This window comes from Anopheles funestus, chromosome X (genome assembly GCF_943734845.2).
Source record: "Anopheles funestus chromosome X, idAnoFuneDA-416_04, whole genome shotgun sequence".
NCBI classification, from domain to species: domain Eukaryota; kingdom Metazoa; phylum Arthropoda; class Insecta; order Diptera; family Culicidae; genus Anopheles; species Anopheles funestus.
In genome coordinates this window covers 471891-499881 of record NC_064597.1, presented here as the reverse complement: position 1 = coordinate 499881, position 27991 = coordinate 471891, and the positions used below count along the sequence as shown (strand labels likewise).

At 46.2% G+C, this 27991-nt stretch overlaps 2 protein-coding genes across 7 annotated transcripts in view; one reads left to right on the top strand and one right to left on the bottom strand.

Moving 5' to 3' along the window:
- Positions 1-13: 13 nt before the first annotated feature.
- LOC125761910 (uncharacterized) lies at positions 14-27710 on the bottom strand. 5 transcript variants are annotated; one of them, XM_049423518.1, is made up of 9 exons: positions 27578-27710; positions 25232-25529; positions 21702-21910; positions 14996-15050; positions 14644-14813; positions 14259-14531; positions 3961-4272; positions 2032-3857; positions 14-1376 (listed from the first exon to the last, which is right to left on the bottom strand). In XM_049423518.1, the coding sequence occupies exons 3-9, from the start codon at positions 21855-21857 to the stop codon at positions 293-295; spliced, it is 3876 nt and encodes a 1291-aa protein (XP_049279475.1). In that variant the 5' UTR covers positions 21858-21910; positions 25232-25529; positions 27578-27710; the 3' UTR covers positions 14-292. The 5 variants fall into 5 exon arrangements, with proteins under 5 accessions (XP_049279475.1, XP_049279457.1, XP_049279483.1 ...); XM_049423500.1 differs by having other exon boundaries at positions 25232-25554; positions 27578-27704; XM_049423526.1 differs by having other exon boundaries at positions 25232-25554; positions 27636-27693.
- The window catches only part of LOC125761953 (ephrin type-B receptor 1), a 73170-nt gene continuing 55829 nt past the window's right edge, over positions 10651-27991 (top strand). Inside the window, exons 1-3 of one of the 2 annotated variants that reach the window (XM_049423601.1) lie at positions 10651-10750; positions 11844-12304; positions 13079-13260. The gene's annotated coding sequence lies outside the window, so the exon portion shown is untranslated. Of the gene's footprint in view, positions 10751-11843; positions 12305-12691; positions 13261-27991 lie in introns of both variants that reach the window. The other variant, XM_049423593.1, reaches the window with a different exon arrangement.

The window sequence follows — 27991 nt, the reverse complement described above, 5'->3', positions numbered from 1 at the left end:
TTCTGTTGAACACTATTGTGGAACTTTAAAAGTTGTTATTTAGAAGAAACGTTGTGTTACATTAATGTATTAAAATGGTCTGGCACACGAGCTGTGTGAATATGTATTTATGTATGCATGTATGTAGCTCAACGGGTGGTAGGAGCCAGAACCAAGTGCGGTTTCTCTACCATATACAAACACACGCACTCAATACAATCTCTGCTTGTACATTTTGTGGCACAAAATCACATTAACGGGACGCGCTGTGAGCATTGGATTAGTAACGATTATAGTACGAGCAGAATTGAAGTTAGGAATTACTGCGCAGCTCGATAATAACGCCACCACCGCCGCCTCCTGCTCCACCCCCACCTGGCATGTCCTGGTACTTGAGGTCAGTATCTGCCCGGTAACGACCAGCACCGATGGCGTTCCCATCCAAGCGTCCTGGTGATGGAGCGGTTGTCTTTTTGCTGTAGTGTTTAGTTCGCGGCTGATGCTCGTTTGCGTCAATGCGGTACGTCGGCAGCCGGTACGAATCCGGATAGTCTTCGGTACTGGAGCTACCGCGTCGCACGATGCTGGCTGTGTCTTTGTTGATTGTTACCGGTGACCGGGTACCGATCGTTTGCTCCTGCTCACGCGTAATGTACGTATTGAGGTATTCTCGTGATGTTGGTGTGCCGTTCGCGTGTGGATCCGTACCGCCGCCGTGCAGCGTACGGTACAGTTCCGGGGCACGGTTTTGCAAATTGCGCAGAAAAACATTCTTCTTATCGAGCGCTGGGCCATCCGGGCTGCTCCGTTCGTTCGGATAGCAATCGCCGCTTTGCGTAAGATCACGCGTACTGCGGCTGACCAGATTGACGATCGAGGGACTCTTCAGCTGCAATGGTGACTCCTTGGACGTTGCATACTGGTCCAGGTGTGAGTTGGAGCGGTAGAAACCAGCACCGATACCGGGAGTTCCACCGTTGCCGGTTGTGACTGGACCGCGGCTCAGCTTTTCAAGGTAGATCGGGCTCGGATCATTCGTACCGTTTAATCCGTGCACGTTGAAGGATTTGCTCCGGTTGAGGGCTTTGTAGGTGCGGGCCGGTTTGACTGGCCCCGTATTCGCCAGCGGTTTCGTACCATTTGTGTTAACCGTGTTAACGATTGATACATTTATTGTGGATGAGTGGAGTGGTTTTGAGCGCTGCAGTCGATGCTGATCGTTGCGGGGAAGGGTTTGTGAGCTGGTCACCGCGTACCCGGATCCACCGGGATGGTACTGAACAGACGGATCATGCTCGTAATGGGTTCCGCCACCGGCCGTCGTTGAGAGCCGATTGGTGCTTTTGCTGAACCGCCCCAGCGTATGTAGATTTGTCTGTGGTGGCTGACTGAAAGATCTGTAAGTATTGTAAGTATTAAGAATACAAATAGTATTTAACATTATAAATTGGAAAATGAAATGTTGCTGCACATCTCGTTGAAAAAATTGTAGCAGAAAGGGCGTCATGACTCTTTATGGTGACTATCAACTCGATCATGAATGAGATATAAATCTAATGAGTTGAAAAGCTTATTCACGAGTGATAGTCGGAGGAAGAGTAATAATAAATGAGTAAAATGATTCTTCCATGAGCTGTATAACTTATGCATAAGTGCGTTGATAGTCGTCGCAAATGGTTGAGGCACATGGGAATGTAAAAAAAAAATAGTTCAAATAATTGGTTGAAGGGATAATTCACTAATCTTAATTAATTAATTCAATAGTTCGGTTATCTTGCAAAAACACATGAGTGTTTAAACCGGTTTTAATTTCTTTTTCAGTTTGGTTGAACCAACTCGAGCAGGTTCCCCAAGGCTGGTCACAAGGGTGGGCGTTTGACGATTTCCTAAACACACCACAGCACATCGAATCTCGAATGCTTAAATCGCACATGTTCAGGCCCAAGTATGGACATGGAGCCCGGCAAGATATTGGCCTGTTAAGCGAACCCTCAGCGTTTCGCTATACTGAACGAATGTTGGACACCATCTTTGGACAGCCGAACAACTTACCGTGTATGGGAGGAGGTGTAGACACGTCCCTCGCGACGATCACGTCCTGCTGCTGTTGCTGCTACTGCCGCCGGATTATATTTGTTCTCCTTTCCGAAGATGCTACCACCGTACGGGTTCTCACCAAGGTAGTACTTTTGGCGGGGCGTTGGCCCACCGCTTTCGGTGGTCATGTCGGACAGTATGTCCGATGAACCACGCCGTTCCGTGTAGTTTCGTTCCCGAATGCGGTCTGATTCGCGTCTGCCTCCGGCACCGTTCGGTTTGTGACTGACAGCAAACGGTGGTTGTGAATGGCTGGCAAGTCGCTGATCGTCGCCTCCGTACTGACTGGTGTGATGATGTTGATATTGATGGTGATGGTGATTGAGCAGCGGCGAACCACCGCTACTGCTAATGTGCCCGTCGATCACGTTGTACTGTTGGTAGGTCGCAGACTGTCGCTTCTGTTGCCCTCCGGCCAGCGCTGACGGTGTCGGGGATTGGGATCGTTGCTGCTGTTGCAGCTGTTGCTTAGAGCTTTTGAGTTTGAGCTTCCGTTCCGCACTGGCGGAGCGGATCTTGCCCATCAGCTTGCGGATGGAGTTACCGATAGCGGAACCAACGCGGTTCGCCTTCGGTGGTGTGCTCTGCGCACGGCTAGCCGCCCGCTGGAGCTGTTGATGCTGCGGTCCACCGGCGTGACTTAGATCCTGGATGCTGCTGAAGCGTGTCTTCTGGTACGGTTTGCGCAGTGTGGTCACTACCGGTGGTATCTGTATCGGAGACACGGAGCGACTGCGCGGTGCATACCCATGGACGATCGGGCCGATCGGTTTGCTATGGTACGGCTGCTGTTGTTGGTGCTGCTGCTGGGCAGCACCCTGTCGCCGTTCGAGCACTTTGCGTCGTTGCGGAACGGTAGGACGACCGTCCGGTGTTGGTTGACCCATCGAGTGCCGATCCGGTGACACCGAACGACCGTACCGTGCGTTGAAATTACGCTCGGCATTCGTTTTCGGGCGTGGTGTCGTTAGGTAGGCGGGAGCGTACATCGGTACACCGGGTTCCTCCCTACGGCCCGGTTGAACGGAGGATAGCTGCCGTTGCACAGGACGTGCATCTTCACTGCCGGAACGATGCCGGTCCCCGGATCGATAGCCGGCATCGTGACTGGAACCCTCCAGCAATAGATCCTCGCGGGATGTCGTTAGTCCTCGTCTACCCGTCCTATCCGACGTCCATTCGGAAACACCCTGGAAAAAGGTGGGCCCCGGTGGTACAGCACGCCCACCACGAAACGGAGCACCTGTATCCGGCCCATCCGGTTCGACTGCAGGACCACCAACAGTATCACCCGATTTGATCGTTACATTGAAGTAGGTGCGTTTGGTCGGTTCAACCAGCTCGTCCAGATCTTCGCGTGAATCGCGCGACGACCGTGACTCGCTGCCGAAGTGCGACTCGAGCCATTTGCTTGTTTCCTGCTTGCGTGTTTCCTCTTCCTTATCGAAATCCAGCGGCTTCTTAGTGAGGGCATCGAGTCGATCGTTCAATACCGGTACAACGCCCGTCAGATTGTTGGTCGGTTGTCCAACCAGTGCCAGATCTTTCGGCTGCCGTCCCAACCGGCGTGCCTTACGCAACCGATCGGACAAACTATCCCAATCGAATAGCAATCCACCACCAGTTTCACCACCACCAACACGGCCACCATCAACACCGTCTTTGTCCATCTGTGTTTGCTCTGCTGCGTACCGCATCTCGTGGCCGATCACTTCACCGTTCGGGCCGATCAGATCCACATGCTGCTCGTCACGTTGCTTGTAGTATCGCTGTGCGGAAGACTAAGCAATCATAATACAAAGCAATTGTGGTGAGTTTGGTATGATGTTCTAACGGAGATAAGAAGTTGACATGAAAAAAGGCCCCACCCCTTGCCTTGCTTACCTTCTGATCAATAACACGTTCGCCACTATCGACCTGATCGTAGCCCGGTAGCAACCGTTGCTCATCCGTCTCCGGCAGTTCGTCGTCGTATAGCTCCTCGTGCTGGCGCGTTTGTTCCTTTTCCGTCACGAGCGTACCGTCCGGTTTGGCTAGCTGCCGGATATCGGTGTCTTCACTGTCGATGACCTTCCGTGAGCTGATGGATTGCTGTACCAGTTGTGGCCCGCTTGACGTTTGCTCGGTACGTGCCTTCTCAGACAGCAACAGCTCCCGTATATCGTCCACACCACTGTTGATCGCTCTCAGGTACGCCTGAATGTAGGTAGCAGTGCCCACGGATAAATGGGAAAAGATTTTGATTTAACTTTGAAGGTAAGTACATTTACCTGGGAAAAGGGACGTGTTTTGCTAAGCCGTGTTTGTTTATCGTATAGTTTTTGGATTTATTTGGTGTCCACTAGCGCGCGACAGCTGCCACTTAGTTTCCTGCTCACCATACGCCCCTCATAACCATGTATGCATGTGGCGCAAGAATGAATGAAGAATGTAAGTACAAATAGTCTTTAGATCCCTCCCTGTCTACCCACACGGTAGACATACCAGTGAGTTCTACGATACGACACGTTGGCTACATAGATCTGTCTGGTGTGATGTAGAATACACAGAACAAAGACCCTTCAGAGGTTATCCTCTTACCCGTTACCTCTATATCCCGAAGAATTAGTGAAGCTACAAAATCACAAGACAATGCACAAGTTGTAGCATCTTAGCATGTGTGGAGATTAACTTACACAAAGCTTTCAGCTTTCTTCTAGACAAAGTAGTGTAAAACTGTGCAGATCTCTTTGTTCAGGCTTTGAGTACCTGAAGGTACCCGTACAAAGCACAAATGACTGAACGATAGACACGGCTTTACTGTCATAGCAAGAGCTTAAATTAAAACTTGTTTAACTCCTGCTAGTCCTGAGTGCGGAAGATATTGTAACGTAACGCACCCAATTTGTCTAATGTCTTTCTGCAAAATGATTCTACCTGTGCTACAATAGTTTTGCTGTAGCAGCATCTTAGACCACTTTTCGCAGGACAAGATCCATCCAACAATTTCACGTGTAACAATATTTTCCATTGTCCGCCATTCGTTGCACCCTTTATCAATAACTTGTTTGTCGCCAAGATATCCCTTCTGATCAAAACCAGTTTCCCTTCTTCGTAACAGACGTCCCTTTCAAGTGGGTTCAGTTCTTTTTCTTGCTGGCAAAGCCGCACAGATGTAGGTGGAACTCAACCAAAGGGAGAAACACGAACGCGGCAGGCTAAACAAAAACGAAACCGGTAAAATCATGCTGCCAACATTATTCGCTCACCTTTCCCTTTGCTTTGCGTTTGGAGTGATTCGCGTACTGGAACAAGTTTTCCACTGCTACAACTTCCTTATGTATTCTTGGCAGAAGAATCGCCTCGTCACTACCGTTCATCAATCATATTGAATTACGGGAAGCAAGAAAAGGACAGTGTGTAGCAGACGAATAAAGAAGATATATTTCTCTACTACCGCTATGTTCTTGGACACCGCGAGGCATTCCAGGTTATGCTGTGTTTGCAATATTTCTCTCGCTCCACCTTACACCATACATGCACTCACACATCGTAAATATAATCTTCGCTAATATAGGCAGAACTGATTTAAGTCTTAGGGCACTAAGAAGAAACACTTAAGAATTTACAAAAAGAAACATTTTAAGTTCTATCATTACTTTTACGATGACACTGTTGCCATGTCTCTTTAATTGTAATGTCAAGAATTCTCTCTCTCTTTTCTTGCCTTAACAACTTATAAGGTCATGCCAGCCATGATCATGATAGTATCTTCTGAAGAATCATGATAGTATCTTCATACAAATTATATCATATGTTATTATTGTGATCCTCCCTATTAGTCTGCATAATTCTACCACTATAATAGTGTTGAAATTATGCAAAGAAGGAAAACACACACACGCGTGGTAACAACAAAAAATGTTGCCCAATGAATTAGACATGTGATCGCCGATGTATCTTCTTTTATCAGTAGCGATTTCTACTCGTAAACTAGTGCGATAGCACTATCCTATTGAGGCTTTTCGATGCAGCTATTGACCCATTTCCTACCTCAGTTTGTACCTTTGTTTGCTTCAGTGTTGTGCATTGGGGGTACGAAAATTCGGTTAAGTAATAAAAATAAAACGAGAAAAAAGATATCGAAACGATTCACAGCGGGCAGCTGAGAAACGGGTTAAAAGTCCGAAGGTATCAGTTGCCTTCCTTCATGTTCGTACCATACATATAGAAGTAGTTCGAACTTTACATATCTTATGGTAATGAATGAAATGTTCGTAGGGTAAATAATACAATGCTATACTAAAATAGAGAAAACTGTAAACACTGGATATGTACAACTACCTTTTATGCATAACATAGCATTTTTTACTACATAGGAGTCATCTCCTTAAGAACCTTGCTAACTATCAGGTGTTCGTCTTTATACCAACGGTTCGCCAACAGTGTCACATAATGCATCTTCATCTTTATTCGAACAAGAAAAAGCAGATCGTTCCAATTGCAACAAACTGTCGTGACTGTTTCCACCAATATCCCAACCGTTCTCTCATTCGTGGGGACCTGACGGGTTACCGCTTCTTCGCCCGGGCTAATCTTTTGCAACAGCATGTCAGGTACGATCTGCCTGTAGTAAACCATCGCAAAAGCGGGATAGCAATGGTGGGTTTTGTTTTTCTTCCTTCTCTTTTATCCATCTCTCCTACACGGGCAGACACGTTACGTAAAAGGTACACCCAAAAATCTTCTCCACCGATCGATTGCATCATCGGGTACTTGTAATGGGTTGAATTCTGGTGGACAGACGGACAGGCGATCCGCTAGGTTGCCCCCTCTTCACCGCACTACCTTTGGTTAGTGTTCTTTGCCGTGTGAACCTGCCATTTCGGAGTCAGTCCGGGGCAAACATTGGACCGCAAACGCTTAAGATTCCAAAGGCGCTAATGGCAGGGTACCGACCATGCTGAGTTAAACAGAACGTCGCGTGCACCTTCGATGACTTCGAGGATGTGCCCTGCTACCAAATTATGGTTTCCGAATCTTCGATTGAGATGGTATCCAAATAAGAAAGAAAAAGACAGTGATGCAAAGAAAAAAAATCCAGCGTCCCAATACTCTGGTGCCAAGTAAGCTCAGAAGGAAGGCAACTAAAAAACCTGTTCTGACCGTTCGTCTAGCCCAGTGGTCGGCAATGGACGACTCGCGAGCCGTACACGAATCTTTGACACTTTCTTTGCACAAAATGATCATGTCATGCTGGTTCTTGAGAATAGATGAAAAATCTCACTCCTGTGCTATGCAGCCTGCAATCATTTTTTATAAATAGGCAATTATGGCACAACTAGCACATATCTTGAGCAAGTGGGAATATGTTATTCGTCATGTGATTTTTATATATTTCTCATACATGAATATTTTTGTGGTTTTTTTATATTATGCTTGAAAAGCTTCGCCAGCTAATGTATTAAAATTTTGATTTAAAATATTTTTGTAAAGAAAAACTGCTGACCACTGGTCTAGGGTGATCAAATGCATATGCAGATTTGCGAAAGGTGGCTGGTACACCTTTATGCAGAGGTCGGTCACTGTTCGTCTGAACCGTTCCCTCTCCAATCTTGCTCGCTTCATTACCAAACTGTCAGATCTTGTCCTGGCTTGCGCAGAAAAAGGTTTATTTCATTAGCTACCGAAATAATCGAACGCTAGTCCCTTCACTTCGTATGCCTTCGAAACGCGTATGTGTTGTGTGCGTGCAAATACCCACCCGTCCGTCCTTGAGCTAGTCCGCGCAGTTTCACGCCCAGTAGTGCACCCTACACACACATAGAAGAAGGGAGACCCCAATAACAACTTTCTTTGTTCGTGTGTATGTGCCAGGGAATGAGAAACGGGTGGATGAGTACGAACCGATCGGATTCGACAATATGCGTCCAATGTTTTCGGTTCAATTTATACAGTTCCGGTAAGCTACCAACAACCAGATAAAAGAAACCCGTTTATCCAACTGTTCCAATATCCCCGTTTTGTTGTTGTTGTCTAGCCCATTTTTCCGACAGTTTGTGGCTGGTAAATTTAATGATCGTACTCCCTATATCTTACGGATGCTGACAACGTTCGCACGTGGTATGCGCAACCAAACGCTTAAAGGGTCAAATTAGGAGAACGGTAGTTTTTCTTCTTCTGAAATTCTAAATTAAGGATTCGCCCAATCATCTCAACTAACCAGCGATCCACAAAAATGAAATCTTTACAAAAATAAAAATAAGAGAGAAAAAAAAAGTTCCGTTACGATGGTGTTTAATGACGACCTTTCTGTAGTGAACGGGATCACTTGGAGTGTCATTTGGGTATCTCTCACTCTCTATCTCTCTTGTGTCTTGGGATATAATAATAGCGTCAAACTTCGATGCTCCCCGTCGTCACACGTGGGTGGACGGCATTTTACCGCACAAGGTCAAAAGCTACTAAGGTAGATTTAGAGCAGGACACACACAACCGTGTCATCCACCAAATAGAGGCTTAACAGTTTAACACACGTATACCAGCGAGCAATACGGTGTACGGACAAAAAACTATCGAAACAGACGGCATCAAACCCGGAAATTAGACGCCACTGGTAAAGAGGCAGCACCTGGTAAGCTTCTCTACCCGTTTGCCGTACCATTACGGCTCGGTGTGTATCAGCCAGTGTACACCGGTATCGAAAACGGTGGCAGCCCGCAACGCCTGCATGAGACTGCAGAGAAAGGAGGAAATCGTAGACGAAGGCAACATATATACAGGGAAGCGCAAACACAAATAAAAAAATGGCTAGATCAAGTCGAACCATGTACCGAAGGTGATTGCCGTGCTAGATTGCCAGTGCGCTCAAAAAGTAATCGCAAAAGAAAAAGCAAAACAAACACCACCCGTTTTGTGCGTGCGAGGTTCATGTTGTGTGTGCCATTCGGTAATAAGTACAGGCAAAATTAGTGTGTAGACGGGCAAGCCGTAAGCCCTACATCACGTATTGGGATCCTCCCAGCGGATGATAACGGAGGCAGGTCAAACAGTTGGAAGATTTTTGTTACACACTCGCATTTCCATTACATCAATTATTGGCTTCGTCTGCAATATTCAACATCGTATAGCGGGGTACAGCGTACACTTTGATGCGTTTAAACATATCGATAAAAAGAGCTATCGCCCAACATATAATTTTCCTATCAAAAAGGATGTCTAGACATTGATAAAATCATCGGGATATTCGTTTTAGAATTTAAAAAAGGAAAGATGTCGGTTGTATCATATCTCTGAACTCAATCTGGAGTTTGTAACAGGGCCTAGTAAGCTTATTATGGTTTGGAATTTTAAGATATGTTGGAAATTGGAAAAAAACTGAGCTAGTATCTCATTGGTTTTCCATATCTAAGAAGTTACTCGAAAAGGACACTTAGCGCCTTGAAGGTAAGGGCAGGATCTTTTTATATCACCTTCGGTTGATTGGTTCAATTGATGCTGACATGAAGCCTGTTCTGTTCGATTGATGTTTGGTCAGTTACGGGTTGATAGTCTCAATCACGACCTACAGGATGCATCGTATCTAGCCAAACAAACAGGCAAAACAGGCACAGATATTCAAAGAGACACACTTAAGTCACGGATAAAAAGCTAACACTTTGAACGACTTTGACCGTAATGGAACTGGACGTAAACTTTTACCGGCACATCACTGCACTGTTGCGTATCCCCACTGTTGAGCCTTAGCCTTTGAATGATTTTGTACACACATGTAGCCGCTTCTATGCGCAGCACACTATAGATCTTCTTCAGTGTTTTGATCTTACAGCTAGATCCACGCGGGTTTTCCACCACAATCAACACCTTGTGGTACACTCCGATCGCCGAACACTAATCCAATTTAGCAAGTCAGTGGGTGGGGGGGCGGTTGGGTGTAAAGGATGCCGTAGCCGTGTCCGCGCGCTGCATTCCGTGCCCGAGCATCAAACAGCACTGGCGCGACTGCACGAAACAAAGCCCAACCGTACCCGAACGGGTAGCCCACCATTTTTGTTGAAGGAAAAAGAAGCATACAAACCAGATGCCTTCAACCGTCCTACCGTCCCGACCATAGCCGTACGGGCTCGGCAAATGTTCGCCACGGTTCAGTCTGCAGGGCAGGTTGTTGAACGGGTTTGTAGGCTCTCACGCAGGCAAAAGCACTCGTTCGCCCCCCACGGTGGCTCTGAGTGGCTTTGAGTACAGACTCAGACAGATCTTCACTATCTCCCTCTCTAGCGCTATCTCCCTCTCTCTTTCTCTCTCTCACACACTCTCTCTGGTGTATTGACGTGATTATTGTTTCTTGACTTTAGTACCTCGATACTTCTGTCCGAAAATCTCTCTAACCAATTGCTCCCTATATAGGGTGGTCCCTATTTCAGAGGATATTCGATGATACCTACGATAGACGTTGGACCTGTGTATGCGAGCGAGCGAGTTGAGGCAACACAAGAGCTTAGTCGCGGAGACTACATAATAACATTGGTGCTGCACGCGCAAATCAACGATCAACGAGAGACGAATGTTAATGCGAAGCAAATATCGAATGCGAGACGCGGGTGTTGATATAAAGAGCACTAAAACAGGGAAGAGACACAGGTTTTGCATGACCCGCAACGTGACGCTCTGGGAGCCACCATCGAAACAACGCAAAGTAAGTGAAGCTACATTCTTGATGCGCTGAAGAGATTATTAGAAAAAAATGAACCTACGAAAGAAAGAGACAGCAGGCAAGCGAAAGAGAATGGCCCACAAGAAACATGAAAAAGGTAAAAGGCCTGAAGGGATTTTGTTATGTTACGGGCACTGTGTTCAACCATCTTACACTTGTGTATGTGCCTTTGTGTCTTGAGTAATAAGATGGTAAACACAATGAAAAGTGTTTCTCCCATATGAAGGCAATTCCGAACTTTAGCTTCCAAAATAATGTATAATGATAGTGCACATGTTTTCTGTTGCGGCAAGCCAACTTTCATCTTTTACGCGACTCTACCAGGGTCCGTGTTTAGTAGTTGTCTGGAATATCCTAATCCTCCAAGGGTGGGAGAGCCGGGAAAGGGCAGAGAGAGAGAGAGCTAGAGAGCAAGCATTGTAGTGTACGGTAAAAAGGGGCAAGAATTTTTGTTCTGCTAATGGGAGCAGTCGCCAAAGGGACGCCCTATCACAGTTTGCTGAGAAGCAAAAAAGGCCATTTGCATTCCCTCCCCGATTGCTTTTTTTTATTCACAAACCGGTGTGTTCCCTTTTTAAATGAAAAAGGGAGCAGGGGTGAAGAAAAAAAATCACGCGACAGTGAAACGAACCAGACCGAGAATCAACAGTGATTCTCAAACACTGCGGAGCATGAAAACGTCCGCCGAGCGAAAACGGGTTCGTCGCTTGTGGTTGACCGTTGACTTTGCAAGGGCATTGTAGTCTTTCGTATTCTCGCTCGGTTACTTTTTGCCGCAGCCACGGAGAAAGCAAGGAAGAATGTGTCATATCAAGGCGGGTAATGTTAGAAAAGGGTTTATCCTTTAAAGTCTTCTCTGTTGGATATGATTTGAGCAGAAGAAACAAAATTGTTCCGGTTTTAACGTTACTTTCGCTTCACGCGCAATGCTCCCGGCGCTAAGGGAGCTATTAATGGTGCTGCTTGAAGTAGATGCATAAAAAAGTCTTATTTTAGCTATTTTTTAATACGTTGTTCGACAGATAGCAACGAGTAAATCTAATCATCTTCTTTTTTATTATCCTACTGTTTACAGCAAATATAATTGAAAACGTTATCAATTCATCCATTTTGAATATGAATACTGTAACTGTGAGTTTGTTCGGATATGGTTTTCGGGAAGATTTCCGGTTGTGTTAAAATTTATATCACCCGCGTAAAACCGATGTTACTTTTAAAACATCTTGCTTCTGAAGAACGAAAAAAAAATACTAAACTTAAAAAAGGTGAAGTAGGCGACCGTCTAGGGTCCCTTCGGTCATGGGTTCGACGCCTCTCGAAGAACGGACATTGTTTTATGTTGTTAGAAAGTGCCTACATTTTCCATACCATAAATGTAAGGACGGATTTGAACGAGAAGAGCGAAGTGTTGTTACAAGTGTTTGTTGTTTATTGGTGAGAAAAATTCATGTCTATTTTTAAATGAGCTTATTGCGTGAATTCGTGTATTTAAATGTGGCCATTGTAGGCGAGTGTGGTGATTTCAATATGATAAAGGTGTTTTCAATGTGGAAATCGAAGTGTTTAGGTAAAAAGAAAAAAAGGCAATGTTGTAAAATCAAAGGAGCTGCGAAGAAGCAGTTTTGTTTTCCGAAGTGAATGTTTTCGTGTGGTTGTAAAGTAAAATGTGTGCGAAAGTAAAGTGTAAAGGTGCATGAAAGTAAAGTGTCCTGAGTGCTACCTATCGTTTACCCAGAAGAAAATTCTAGCGGCCGTGTGTTTAAAATATTGTTTTGAAGTGTTGTTGTTCAGGAAAAAATTACAAATGTTGGTTGTTTATTGGTGAGAAAAAGTCATGTCTATTTTTAAATGAGCTTATTGCGTGAATTCGTGTTTTTAAATGTGGCCATTGTAGGCGAGTGTGGTGATTTCAATGTGATAAAGGTGTTTTCAATGTGGAAATCGAAGTGTGTATGTAAAAGGAAAAAAAGGCAATGTTGTAAAAGCAAAGGAGCTGCGAAGAAGCAGTTTTGTTTTCCGAAGTGAATGTTTTCGTGTGGTTGTAAAGTAAAATGTGTGCGAAAGTAAAGTGTAAAGGTGCATGAAAGTAAAGTGTCCTGAGTGCTACCTATCGTTTACCCAGAAGAAAATTCTAGCGGCCGTGTGTTTAAAATATTGTTTTGAAGTGTTGTTGTTCAGGAAAAAATTACAAATGTTGGTTGTTTATTGGTGAGAAAAAGTCATGTCTATTTTTAAATGAGCTTATTGCGTGAATTCGTGTTTTTAAATGTGGCCATTGTAGGCGAGTGTGGTGATTTCAATGTGATAAAGGTGTTTTCAATGTGGAAATCGAAATGTGTATGTAAAAGGAAGAAAGGCAATGTTGTAAAAGCAAAGGAGCGGCGAAGAATCAGTTTTGTTTTCCGAAGTGAATGTTTGCGTGTGGTTGTAAAAGTAAAGTGCAAAGGTACATGGAAGGAAAGAGTCCTGAGTACTACCCATTGTTTACCCGGGTAAGTAAACCACATTGAATAAGATATATATGAAGAAAATTGTGGCAGCCATGAGTTTAGAATATTAAGCGGAAATGCAAAATGTCGTATATTTCATAAAGTAAATTAACAACCGCCTAACCTTCCCTCCTCCTTCTCCCTCGGTTCCACCACCTTCCAGGTAATCTGTTTCGTATTGGTAAGAATATCCTATAATTATTCCGCTTAGGGCCTCCATGGGGTTTGCCCACTGATCACAAAAAGAATGATATTGTCATTTGCTCTATCGTGAGTATAATCCATTAAGAATTTCCAAAATCTTTCCAATTGTCAATGCCTCGGAGCTACCTTCGATACAATAAGCAGCAAGTTGTAAGGAAAAAACTTGACCATCTCGCGTTGATAAACTACTCTAGTTTGCAAAGTAAATTTACGTTTAGCATAGTACATCACCCTGACGGTGTCACGACGGAACGATGACATCGCACACATTGTTGTTGCCATTGCGTCACCTTTTGCGAACGTGCTTTGCCGTATCACACAACCGCAAACTGAAGGCTAACCTAGCAAACGGTTGATCTAACCTTGCCAGCGAGCTGTTATTTGCCGAAAAGCATCGTTCAACGGTGCTAAAAACGGAAGGGAAGTGAGTGCGCAGTTGTGTCCGGGCTGAAGGTTACGGCGATTCGATTTCGTACCGAAGAACTACTAATGGTCATCGCCACCATCGGTACGGTTCGCATATGGCGCGCTGTCCAAATTGCGCTGCCGAACAAAACTTCCCGTGTAAGGTGGAGTTCACGGTGTAGCCGTTACGTCGTGCTAGCAATGCCTAACAGGGCGAGAACCGTGCGTTGATTAGACACAGCCCGGAAGCTGCTACTTCCGCCACCGCACCGTACCCATTTTTAGACAGCACAGGAAACTCACCGAAAAACCCCCCCTCCTTTTCCGTTCTACCTCCCCATTTCCTAACGCATTATTACGTGCTGGGAGTGTTGATAGTGTGCCGTACTTACATCGTCGGTAAAATCACCAAAATGTTTCTGCTCGGTCACCTCGGTTCGTTCCTTGGTTTCCTCCCGCGACACCACCACCTCCTCCTTGATGTTGCGCAGCAACCCATCGGGAGGCTGGGCCACGATGGTGCCTCCAGTCGTCTTTGGTGCGTTGCTGCTTACACTATCGACCGGCAGGGTGGGCTGCTGGTTGGCGTCATTGCCGCTTCCCTCTCCAGCACCGGCCAGCCGGTTGCCAGACTTATCCCCTTCCGGATCGCCCAGTGTACGGTGCTGCATTAAAATGGATGAAAAAGTGGGGGGGGGGTAGAGGGTGTAATAAAGGACACAGTTGAATTATGCGTTAATAGGTTGTTTTAGTGGATGACACCCGCCAATAACCCACCTCGGTTTGTACCGTTTCCTGTTTGTCCGTGTCCTCGGTCGTGTTGGTTGACACGATCGGGCCAGAATCTTCGACCACCTTGCCATCCTCGAACAGTAGCTGCCGTTTCACGCGCGTCTCTATCTGGCGCGTCGTCGTTAGCTCCGTTTTTCGCTTCTTAATGATTTCCTCTAACCGTGCGCGGCATCAAAAACGCAAAATAAAAAGTTATTACACAACAATTATACGAATCTGCGCCAAAATGTATGCAATGTGCATCGCACATTACGCCTGAGTGGGAGCAATCTCACAAACCCTCCGATCATTTGGAGCGCACACCATTCACTAGATGCCTTCCAAACGCCTCACTTACCTTCACGATTGATTGCCTCAACCTCGGCATTATCCGCCGCCGTCTTCACTTCCACCTGTGAAAAGTCATCGGAAATGATTACACGGGACAGGTAGCGCAATCCGGACGGTTCGTGACCGTCCGGTGTCGCGGGATGGTTGTTGTTGGCATCGATAAGGACGTTGGATCGGACTGGGCGTCCATATACCCTACCGCCCGATTGTGGCGCTCGCCTGCGTAGCGTGGAACCGGCGCGGGCGGTACGGGTGCGCGCACTCGTCCCGGTACGGTCCGGTCCCGGCTGTGGGCGCCGGGTACGGTGGTACGTGGAGGGTGGTGGCGGTACTGTGCCCTTGCGAGTGCTACCGTGCCGGACGTGATAGTGGAAGCCACCGTCAGTGGGTGTTGGTGGCGGTTGTTTGGTTTGCTGATGGCGGGACGATACTGCTGGTGGATTTGGTGATGGTGGTGTTGGTGGGTTCGCTGGTTGTGGCTGCGGTTGCGGCCAAGGCTGCGAATGCTGGTGGCATGTTCCTGGCAGTACGATTAGTATTACCACCATTCGCACTGCTGCTCTCGTTTAGTTGTGCTCACTTCCTGATTCCACACACATACACAATCTTTCTCTCACACAATCTCGTTTTGTCTTTGTTTAACTTTCGTTTTATAACTTGTCACTTGCCAACTCTGGCTAATAGCTCGTTTAATATCTTGCACTGAAAGATTCACCTTCGGCGCATCTAACCTAACCTAACCTGCAATAGTTGTACGGGTAAGGGTGAGCACATAGGTTCTATCCAGTGCCATCGCGCTTACTGCTGCTTGTCATCACCCCATTTTGTAACGCGACTAACGGGACACGGTTGATCGATAAGCACGAGCAAGTGTAAATACACTAATCATCCATCCAGTGCCGTAGCACGAATGAGTCTAATCGAGGTGGGCATCACCACGCAATAGTACAGAACGACGCCCGTTACCAGTCGGATGCCTCGGAGGTCATCCGTGTGGATTACCGTGCTAGCGGTGGGTGATGGGGAGGGGGGAATTGGGGGGAAGGGGGTGATTAACAGAGAGAAGTGGTAAACAGTGGAATGGATCGTAAAATGTCAAGCACACCAATAAAACGCACCGAATGGACCACAGTTCATTGGTGCAAAACTACTAGCCAACCGGTACGGTAAAGCTTCTGTGTGAAGGGGTTTGGTTTTCAGTCCCGGCTGGGAAATTTTCGCCTGAAGGTCCGGCGGGTGAGAATTGTTTTTTAATGAGCTAAAGCCACCAACGCAGTGCGAGGCATTGATGCAAAGTGAGAAGAAAAGCAGCAACAGAGGAAGATACGATAAATACTGCGCGGAGCATCGCAGCAATTGGAAGGTCAGCAAGAATACGCAGCACGACGTTGAGCGCTATATGGACGTTGGGCTGGCCAGGTTTTCCACCGTTTGCGCGGCACGGTTACTCCGACCTCCTAGTAAAGGTCGAGTACAGAGACGCACAGGGCGCATTGCACACTGTTTACACACATTCCTTTTCGGCCCATACGACAACTAATGGTGTTGAAATTTACATTGCACCCCTACGCAAAGCCACAATTTTTCGTTAGAGGTCGAGTGTCATCCACCGATCCCGTATCTAAAGCTCTGGACTTTCGGGTCAGATAAAACAAAAAAAAAGGTTCAATTTGTAAACATAAACAGCCTTCCCATTTTTTCTTCTTCTCCGTTTGAGCCCCATACAACCGCTGAGGTGGTTGTTTATGTTGGGCAATTGCAGGATCCCGCTGCGTCGTGACAACGATAATCGCTAAAATAAACAGCACACCGGTAACAATGCGCACCCACCCGATCGACCACCTTTGCTGTTAGCACCCTTTTACGTGTGCACGCTTAGCTCAGTGCTGCGCAACATGCCGATATTGCACCACATCGAAACCGCCCGCCATCGTTTTCGATGGATACGGCGAAAACACTTCCCCAGCACAATGGCGTCTTCAGTTGTTGCGACACACTACGAGCAAATAGAAGAAAAAAATAAATAAAAGTAATAATAATGGCCCTTGCGGCTAAAAAATTGGTGACGCGAGTGAACTGAAGAATTTCTCCAGTTTGGCTCGAACTCCAACCAGTGCGGTCTACACGACGGATGTCGTTGTGGAGTTGCGCCGACCGATGCCGGACACGTTTCGCCCGGAGCGTACGACCGTGGAGTGTCGTTGAGCGCAGAAAGGTTGCAGGTCCTGCCACGGACGCCCTTTTCGGGTGGATGGGTGGGAAGTCACTATGCACGGGAGTGGCTTTACACCCAGAATTTACCAGTGTGTGGAGCTAATGGAGGCGCACACCATTGACTGTTATTGGATCAATTATAGCGTACCGTTTGTGGTGTTCATTCGCTTCAAACAGGTATCAATGTGTCATATTATTTTTTCTTGGAAAAACGGCATGATACTATTCCAGGAGAAGTTACTAGACAAACAGTCAAGCATTTTTTTTGTATTAGAGAATCCTGGAGATGTTAAATGATACAGATGATATGTCTGTCCCAATCGGGAAGCTTTATGAGCGACTAAGACATATTTAGAGTATATACTAGGTAACTCATGAGGCGAAGGTGAACTCACGGAAATTCCTACATACACCAAATGGCCTTACTATCCACAAGAAATACACTTCAAGGCACAGGACTAAATTCTAATCGGGTTTAAACCATTTTTCAAAACTAACATCATCCACGTGAAGAACTTCTTTTAATTATAATCTCGTAAACACCAATGCACAGTGTCGGCCCAGAACTCCACAACACGAGTACGAATGACGGAACAGAAGCTGATTATAGTATGCCAATCCGTTGTTCCGGTGTTCCGGTGTGTGTCACCGCAACATTAACGGGAATGGTCTGTGCATAGAATGGCAATAGATCCAAGGTTCCGTTCACTTTTTGAGCCAAACTTTATAACCAAAGTTTTCTCGTTTCCTCCACGAACAGTATGGATAGTGTTGATGGTGCGCGGAACGGATGATTGGATGTGAAGATGGCGCAAAACAATCGGTCTCTCTGTCCTTGGAATGGCAATTTGCTTGACGTTTGGTAGCTGGCTGACTTTTACCCCTCTCTATCGTTCTACAGTCATACCTCTGGATGACTAACACGCATTGTTTGCAGTTTAACTTTCACGCAACGCACTTTTCCTGCATGGTGCACACTGAAACACGAACGCATACTCTTGCTGGATGGGCTCTGTTGATGCCACCCTGATTGTTTGGTGACGCTTGGCAGCACATTCTGGAATCGCGACACTCTGGTGGCCAAGAATGGACGAACGTAACTGATGTTGGTCACTGTGCTTTACCGTGAACGTACTGTGATCCACCGGACTGGTGGCAAACACAGTGGACACTTTGGCCATATTTTTCTTGCACACAACTACATAACCGCCCCTTCCCTGGTACGCTTCACCCTTCCCTTTAACCCAGCAAGACCAACCATGGAACGCACGCACGAAGAGGAAAATTCTCACATTTCCTCCCTCTCTCGGTTCTCGTTAGGCCGACGTTTGGTTGTTGATTACGCTGTGCAGCTCTTTTCAACAACAGTCTAGCCTATCGGTGTATCGCTTACTCCACGGGTTGTCTGGTGTCTTTGAGAGAACCCACCCCTACCTCTTTCGCGTGTATGTGAGGCGTTATGTTGTGTTCGAGATCGCGTTTTGTTTTCGATGTCGTGCGGTTTTATACTGCTCCTCCATCTGCCCCCATGCCGCCACCGTTCGCTCAAACCTGCGCAACAGCTCCACTAGACCAGCTGATGATGGGTACCGCTGTTGAGCAGTAATGGTGGTGCGCACTTGTGCCGTTACTCATTGCCATCCATCTCACCGTCCCTCCGTTGGTTCTCTTATCCCTCCCCATCCTCCAAATAATGCGGCCCTTCTTCCACCTTCAAACCCCACGTTCGTTCGGGGCCAAGATGTCAGAAGTTCGGCAGATTCGTTGATACTCTAGCTCGCGTTTTCACTTTCGTTTCGTTCATGGGCTGTTGCACGTTTGGATGGATTCGTGTGATGACGCCCGCATACTGGTTTACCCTGTCCATTCATGCAGGCACTCTCACACGTTCAATGTTGCCGGACTGGAAGATGTAAATGGAAGGGAGGACGGAGTGACAGCAGAACTGGAGCAAAGCACATGCATCGTACACCAGACCGGAGCATAGATAGCGAGCCGAGCCCTTTTTCCCCGAGGTCTTTGCTAGGTAAAGCAATACAGCCCAGTGTGACCATATTTTGCTCGCCCTTTACGAGAATGCGGGTGCTATAAAGGATGTAGGGCAGGGCGACCAACACGTAGCAAATCGCTTGCTACTTCTTCGTCCCGGAGTGTTCCCCTTCTCCATAGACGTGAAGAAGAAGTGAGGTAGAACTCTCGAGAATTTATCAAATCATAAAACACCAGAGTTCATCACTCAACCACACTGCACATTAGATGTACATATTGTAATGTATGTTACCTAAAGATCTGAAGTATGAAGAAGTCTAAGCAAGTCAACCAGTTCCTGAGCGCGGTACACTAGAGCGGAACGAATTGGATGCACTTTGCCACCAGCGTAAACCAAACGGGCCCGTTTATGCAATCATCCGCCCAGAAGGTAACGCAGCGAAACAAGCATTTCCAAACATGCTCCACAATCCTCCACCTGAGCTTAACAATAAGAAGATAAAAAACTCCAAGGCTCTCTGGCACCCCCCCGGTGGGGTGGGATGACGGGGGGGTTGGGGTATTTGCGCTTCGTCTGCCAAAATCAGCAGGGCTTTGCTGGATTGGCTGCAAATGCAGATTCCACCCATCATTAGCATAGAATCCGCCTTCAGGTTGGTTTCTTGTTTGATTGATGGAAGTCAGTCCCGGGTGCAAACCCATAAGCACCACTGTTCACTAGTTTTGAACGATTTCACTGTCGGTATCGGCAGGTTTCCACAGATCATTATACAGGTTAGTGGCTGGAATTGGCAAACAACAGTGTCGCGCAGACACCTGTGACAACTGACGCTGAAACCGGGCGAGTAAAGAACAAAGATGTACAACGGACCGCTCTAGTGGTAGTAGTGGGTTTAGTTTTCGTGTTGGGCCGTCGCCTTGTCGATCTGTGGATCGTCTATCCTAACCGGATATACGATCCCAGCCGACGAAGAACCCCTCTATGGACGCTGCGTTTGCGTCCTTTCGGTTGTGATCCGATACCGCGTCCGCTTATCGAGCGGATGACAAGGTACACTATGCAATTTTGCTTCGATAATCGTTCGACGCGTGCGAACTAACACGCACGCACACACGCTTAGTTCACAAACGAGCCCATCAGCTCATCGAACAAGCACGATGGGGGAGTAAGAAGCGACTAAATGTGGCCCGGTTCGCACAGCCTGATTTTAGTAGACGTCGGCTTGCTGCTACTTCTATGTCGTCCGCCCGTACACATCGGGTGCGCTTGAAGATGCGATGCGAAACAGTACCGACAGTATGTATGCCTCCGTTTACGTACGGTTCAGCCACGCTTAGACGTTCTCTCTATGAGGCATACATACATAGGCACATGTATACATACACACGTGTGCGATCAGGTATACTCGTGCGAGCTCACACGACACCTTCTCGAGTGCCGCGCACATTCAGTCACGATCACGAATCGCGATCGGTCGGCGATTCCGTTTACGTTCGGTTTTGGCCGGGTTGGCGGGCGTCAAGTACGCCGGAGCTTTATCCCGGTTGGCATGGGTGGCATTGGATGACTTGCGCACTAGGTTACGGAGGATGGTTCCGTTCCGCTGGAACTGGTGTCTTACTGTTGCAGGCTTTTGTTTTTTTGTCTCCCCTCATTATGCTTCTCGCCTACTCTGGAGGAGGATACTCGGGGAGAAACACTCACGTGACGTTTGACATCTCGTTTGAAGGTATATTGTTTTCGGTTGAGCTTTCGGTTGTAGCCATGATTCAGTTCCAGCTTTCGGAGGTCCGGGTTTTTGTCGCCCCCCTGTTATTGCTTCTCGTGACCACGGACAGGCCCTAAGGAGACACGTTCTAGCGCAGACACGGATCTTTTTCTCTCACGGTTCCACTTCACCGTAACACTGCACACGGCTCGGTTTACCTCGTGGCGGTGTGTTGTGCAATCGTTTTAACCCATTACCCAACGCATGTGTCCGAGTGCGTATGCCGTACCGCAGAATATGCGCACGGCTCCGATCGTGTCGCGGGAAGATGGTGAGATGATGGAGCGAGATCTTCGCCTGATATGACGTGGTGTACCGGACGGTGTGGGGATTTGTGCATACGATAGGATCGCCAAGAATGTGGCATTAGATATGTCGAGCTCTCGTCGATTGCTGTTTTGTTCGTATGTCCCCTACTTTGCTTCTTCGCTGACGTTGTAGCACCAGGGATTGTTTCTGTTCACAGCTCTAGACTCTAGACTCTATGCTCGATACTACAGTATACAGTACAGTACAGTATGTATGGAGTAGTATACAGTACCATTCATGTGTGAACTACAGACGCGATCCATTTGCCGTATTACGATGTTAACAAACCTAGCGCGGCTTCCATGTGTCTTGAGCGCGCCTAAATGTATGCCGCACGCATACATTTCGTTCGGCTCTGCTAGTGACGATGGTTTACGATCTCTTATCGATGCGCAACAGTGTAATCAAATCAAAATGTTTACCGATACTTACCACATTTTGGGCGGGCTGAGGGCTAACGCCCTCTAGGGCGAGCCCTTCAAACCGTTGCTCACTAACGATGGCGTTTGGTTCGGTGTCCGGCGTACCACCAATAACAGACCGCTTCGAGCGGCGTGCTGTTGCTATTTCGGTCTCCCGTTGCACCATTTGCTCGTCTAAATCAATATGAAGTCCGGATGCCGTATCCCTCGAAGGTAATTCTATTGTGAAAAGAGGAAAGAACAAAAAAACGCAACACATCATTAGAACTACATTTGATTCATATGGGCAGCGCATCGAAAAAAACAAATGACGGGGTCTCACTCAGGGCACTCCGCTTGCGGTGAGTCGGCCAACAACACGCTCCAACCCATTAACGCGATGATTGACGCCGCAACCAACAGCAACCGGCATGCGCTGAAGGACATTCCAGCGTCATTTGATTTGATCTACTATTTGATCGTAAAACTTGCCGATTGGTACCATCGGAAATCAAATAAATCTTATACCGACCCACTCGCTACCGTACGGTCACATCGATGAGTGGACTAATCGACCGCCCCAGTGTCGATTTGATCGTAAAAGTCAGTGATCCATGGCAAGAGAAAGGGACTCTTATATTTATACATCGGCTAGAACAACGCTTGAAGCAGTTAGAAGGTTGATCACGCGAAGAGAGGACGAATATTTATAAAAATTGAATAATGATAATAAAAAAAAAATGCTTATTGTGGGAGTTTTGCTCAACGAAACGCGTCAATTCAACGCTGTTGTTTAAACAATATCTAAACTGTGTGAAGCGTGAAATCGTTTGCTAACTCTGATAGCTAGTATACATGTATTATAATTTATCATCAATATTAGATGCATGTAAAGCTGGGTCAAACGGACAAAATGTGATCAGTAAGGTGCAGAACTGTACTTAAGCGGTTACAGGAAGAGCGTTTCATAGTTTCACGAATATCTTATAAAAAATTGAGATCAATTAACCACCAGATAATGAAATCATAGACCAATCAATGAACTCAAACTATCAACGTTTTTTTCCAAAGCAAAGTTTTACGAATCAATCAACCTCCATTACTGGGACACTTTCAAATCTTCGTTACAAAATTTATTAGTACTCAATAAGCTTTTAATTTATGTAAAGTTTTTTTTTATTATGTATTATTGTTGTGTAATCAGTTTCTGGTCAACTGTGTAAACAAATCGACTAACATCTCATTCACCAATCAGCGAGAGTTCTGCTTCCGAAGTAGACTAATTATATGCATCACATGTCAGTTCGATAAAATCGTAAAACCCTTTCACATCTACGAATGTAGTTTGTCCAATCGGCCATATCCAGCATGACAGATCTCATGCCTTCACGAACTACTACGGTGTTACCATCTTTTTAAATCACGCACATGGGCGATTCTAATAATAACAAAGAACACATAGAAAAAAAGACAACCTCACGCTACCGGTAGTAAAGCAAACAAAGTGTAAACTATGACAAGGCGACCTTTGCAACGCTCGGCATTACAACCCATCGTTTAATTGAATTCCCACACAAGCGTTGTTCGATCTGGTGCGAGAAAGAGAAAGAGACGATGCTAACGCGGTTCACCGAAATGCATTCCTAGTAGGCGATAATGAAATGCACCTTCATATATGGATGATGACGGTGGACACGATATTTATTCTTCCCCATCCATCCCACATTCGCTACATTGGGATGCCATTCCATACCGGGTCCCATTCGCACAATCGGGCGTCATCAGTCCGCAATTTAATGCTACCAACTGCGCAAGATAATACGCTGCACCGCAAGTGCCCACCCACCTAACAGAACTATCGTGGAAATCAGCATAAACACCCAGGAGACCTTCATTGGTGGTACACCGCGGTGGAGGAATGCGGCTAACACGCTGCTCTCTGAGTACACGTATGGATGATCAATGAGATCAATGATGGTGTTTGCTGCCAATGGTTAATGTATGAGCGAATTACGTACACGGGTGGAATGCTGATTGCTGGTCACAGCTTTCCGCACTCTTTTATCTTGTGCTAATTGGCTAGGAGCATGTTGCAGGAATGGGAATAAGATTGTGATTTTTTTTTGGCCATTCGCACGGAAATTAGTGAACCCCGAACATTGAGCATTTCTGCTCATACTCTGGAAACTTATTGGTGGACGCAATACATTGAACAAGGTAAATATTCTAATTAGCAATTGAAGGACTTCAAGTCACATTAACCATTAGGCAAGGCAGTCCGGAATCGACAATGATTGTCGTGCTAAATATGAAAAGGTAGGGATAGAAGATGACACATTTCGCATAGTTCACATTATCTCATCAGTAGTCAAACGTTCAACACACACACACACAACGGGTTACTGTACCGATGAGCAAGTTTACATGTAGCGTGCGTGACTCATCGGGGACATCGGTACGCAGTTTGACGTAAGAAATCACCGAACCTTAACCACGTTCCCGAAGCAGCGTCTCTCTGAGGCCCCACTTCGTACTATGCAAGCACCTTTAGCCTTGGTTGCGCATTTCGATATAGCAAATAGAGGTGTTTTTTATGGTTGACGAATTCGTTTACAGGACAGATAAGCGTGAAGGACATTCAGACTTTGGTGAGTTTGGAAGCGGCTAGTAAAACTATTGCATCCATCATTAACTTGTGGATAACGTGCACTACTAGCGTCACCATGCTACCGTATGCAGCGCGAAGGCAATAAAACGTATCCATTTCCTTTTTAATAAATCTCATCACAATAAGGAAGAGATGCACTCGAGATTAACCTCAGCTACAGACGTCCGATGATACGAAGGTACTGACCCTGACGATCTTTACCTTCGTCGTTCCGTGACCCATGTAGACCGAAGGATTGCCGTATTGCTGAATAGTAAGTGACTCTTTCTCAGCTTGGTCTTTCGTGCTCTTTCGCTCCATCGCACTGTCTGCTACTACCTTTAAATGTATGCCATGTCAAGGAACCCTGAACATGGCACGTCCGAAAGCTGATTTCCACCCGAAAGCTGCTGGCGTATAGTAAAGAACCTGTTTTACGTTTTGATTTTTTAAAACCCAGGTTGAATCACCTTTTTACGCGTGGGTGGGTGGGTTGGCGCTGTTTCAATTTGCGTGTTTTGCGAATTGCGCCGAAACCACTCCGCGCACTCAGCAATTCAGCGATCAAACCATTCTCGGATTTGTTGATGGCCAGAGTCCGGACAATTACGTCTATAGCGACAACCTACATATTTTTACCTGAGTTCCAGCTAGTTTTCTTCACGTGTAGTGACAATTCCGTTTGTGGTTACCGGTTACGGAACTTACCTTAACGTCCTGTTTCCAGAGGCAATACTTTGGAAGATTCGACGTTCGCGCGTTGTTTGATTGAGTGATAAGCTCGGCCCTGGGTCTTGATATATATATATATATATATATATATATATATATATATATATATATATATATATATATATGTATGTGTATGTTTGTGTGTAAAATGGATCATTTTCAATTACTGCTAAAACTCTTACCGTTCAAGTTGGTTGATTGTCGTACCACCGCTTTGTGACAGTTAAATCTGGGAGACGACCGGTTCTTCGGTTGATTGGATGCCGCGTTTGATCTTGTTCTGCTTCGGCTGCACCCCGAAACAAACAGATGAACACTGGCACACGTGTGCCCGATACACCAGATGCACCTGCACTCGTCTACTAGTTTTAATATTGTCCGTTCGTCACTGAATCGTACGTACCGTAAGCATAGACTTAGGCATCGATCTACTCACTACAATTACCATCGCACTACTACCGGTGCTGCCTAAATGTTGCACTGGATTTGATCGGAATTAGAATACCTGTCAAGAGTGTAAGAATGCTGTAGCACGCAATAACTGCCCAGCTCAGGTGATGACGACTACGACTTCCGACTGTGGCACTACACGGCGGAAGAACACGTACGCCTGCTTACTGGTAACCGGTAAGAGAGACGGGCATGGTCGGTGAAGCGATAGGCGAGTAAGTGGCGCACCTCACCGCTGGCGACACCGGGAATCACGTGTGTGTATACGAATTCGTTTGGGCCACGATCCCGGTAAGGTGATCTTCGGCTCAATCGATCAAACCACGACACCGTACGACACTCGGGTTGCGCAGATGGACAAATATGGTCATATTAGCGTGTACAGGCGGGCGGCAAATACATCGCTGTTGCGGATGGAAGCTGGAAGTCCAACAAATGGACAACAACAAAGCAACACACATATACAGATGCGTGCGTGCTATCACGGGTACGTTTGTCGCTGAAGGCGTTTACATTTCATTAGCGTAGGAAGAGCTTGAGCAACCATCCTTAGCGGTGTGTTTGTTGAAACATGTGATTATCTAAAGCCGAATTCCATTGCTATTTGGTAAGCATAACATTCCAACTATAAGCACGTAAGAGATCGATAGTGGTCGATTAATCGTTTATTTCTGGTCTGGAACCACTTAAGGCACGCTTCAGACGATGCGCTTTGAGGGCTTATTACAGTTGAGATTAATAATTTTTATTAATATAGGAGGATATTGAAGATTATTAACGTAGAACATTCTGAACGTTCTGAAGTAAATGCAAGCCAGTTACAAGTAATTTTTCCAATGTTGAGAATAAATTAAAGAAAATGATTTGAATGTATGAGACACTTCAAGATGGATTTCAACCGTAATATTGAAACGTAACTGTCAGAGTGTAGATTTTGACCCTACAATTTATCGTGTTATCATCGCAATATTCATCGCAATAAAAACCAGCTGCCATACTAGTTGTATAATCGATTATTATTTTTATCGTACATAATGTTAACCAGATGCGTAGAACCAGTATGTCAGAAAGAATTCGTCACAAACGTCAACCCACGTGTTCGTGCTGGAATGGACGATCTCTCTCTCCCACGCGTAATCTGGACGTGATTTTTCGACATGCAAATCAAATCATCCAAAGCGTAGAATCGATGGGGAGTTATATACGTTTTACGTACGATGAATACGTTTAACACTAAGAAAGACACATATACTTTCAGTTATTTTTTGTACAATTCCTATGTTCGATTGCTAGTTTGCTGCGTGCGTTCAAAAGCACTCTGTTTCCGGCATTGATTACGAGTTTTTTTATTTAACCCGAAACCGTAAAGTAGTTAAGCAGATTGCTCTCGATGGTGCGGTAGTGCTGATTTTCTTCTGCTTCTACAACTTAACTGTCATGGATTGGCACACGGCCATCTTCGGTAGATCGCGGACTTGTACGGACGAGGGCAAGTATGTCGTCGGTCGTTGTCCACTTATGGCGCGAAAACCGGTGAGCCGCAAGGAGAACCGGTGTCGACCGATGACCGTCTTGCGTGTGGCGCGCACCATTTGAAGTCATTGGAGCAGCTTGCGCAACAGAACCTGCTGTTTGATTGGAAACCGAATGTCCTCGGGTGGGCCCGAACATTGAGGGCTCCAGCAGAAAACCGTCTAATGATGCACCACTCGTACGGTACAGCGTATTCACTAAAAACTGATTTTTTTAACGGTGCCGCATAGAGAAAACATCAAGATGCTTCCAGAAATTTGTGATGTGCAGTAATATTGTTTAAATCTAAATTTCCTTGGTGCGTCACTTGTCAACAGTTTACATCCCTGATTAGTCACGTTTTTGACATGGCCTTGATAGCAGGTGGCCATCTACCCTTGAGTCACCAGCTGCTGAGCCTTTGATGTTTGTTTACATTCTATATTTACACCCCCATCAACGTGCACTCAGATATAATTTCACACAGTTTGCAACAAAATGATCACTAGTCGCCGTGCCTTTTGTTTGCCGCTAAACTATAACACTAACTGTCACCGTACACTCACACAACAGGTTGATCGGTTGATCGTTCGAAGATAGTGATAGATGGAAACTGCTGGTTACCTGGCTTTGCGGTATACCTTACGGTTCCCGCACATGTTAATCACGCCAGTGCCGTGGCGAAACTGGCTATATCTTTCGCGCCCCAACGTCTCTGAACGCCCGCACGTGCACGGTCGGAACTGGTGTTGGTTGTACGAAGTAGAGATTCGATTCCAACGCGTAACTTCTAACACACACACACACAAACAGAGCGCTTCGGTTCGCCCTACGCTGTCGCGAGTTTACGCAAGCCTACCCTCCGCTAAATGGAGGAAGCTTTATGCATACAACTACTCCACACAGACTTTACATGCTGCATCGCGGACCTGTTCGGCGGACAAACCTTCGGTTACGGCCTACGGAGAAGTTCCGTCGTT

Bases quoted from the DNA above. Each gene is read 5' to 3' on its own strand.
- LOC125761910 (XM_049423518.1), bottom strand. From the start codon at position 21,857: ATGGTGCAACGGGAGACCGAAATAGCAACAGCACGCCGCTCGAAGCGG. The intron at 15,051-21,701 runs GTAAGTATCGGT...GACTTTTCACAG, and splicing joins CTCAGCCCGCCCAAAATGTG to GTGGAAGTGAAGACGGCGGC. The intron at 14,814-14,995 runs GTAAGTGAGGCG...GCGCACGGTTAG, and splicing joins TGAGGCAATCAATCGTGAAG to AGGAAATCATTAAGAAGCGA.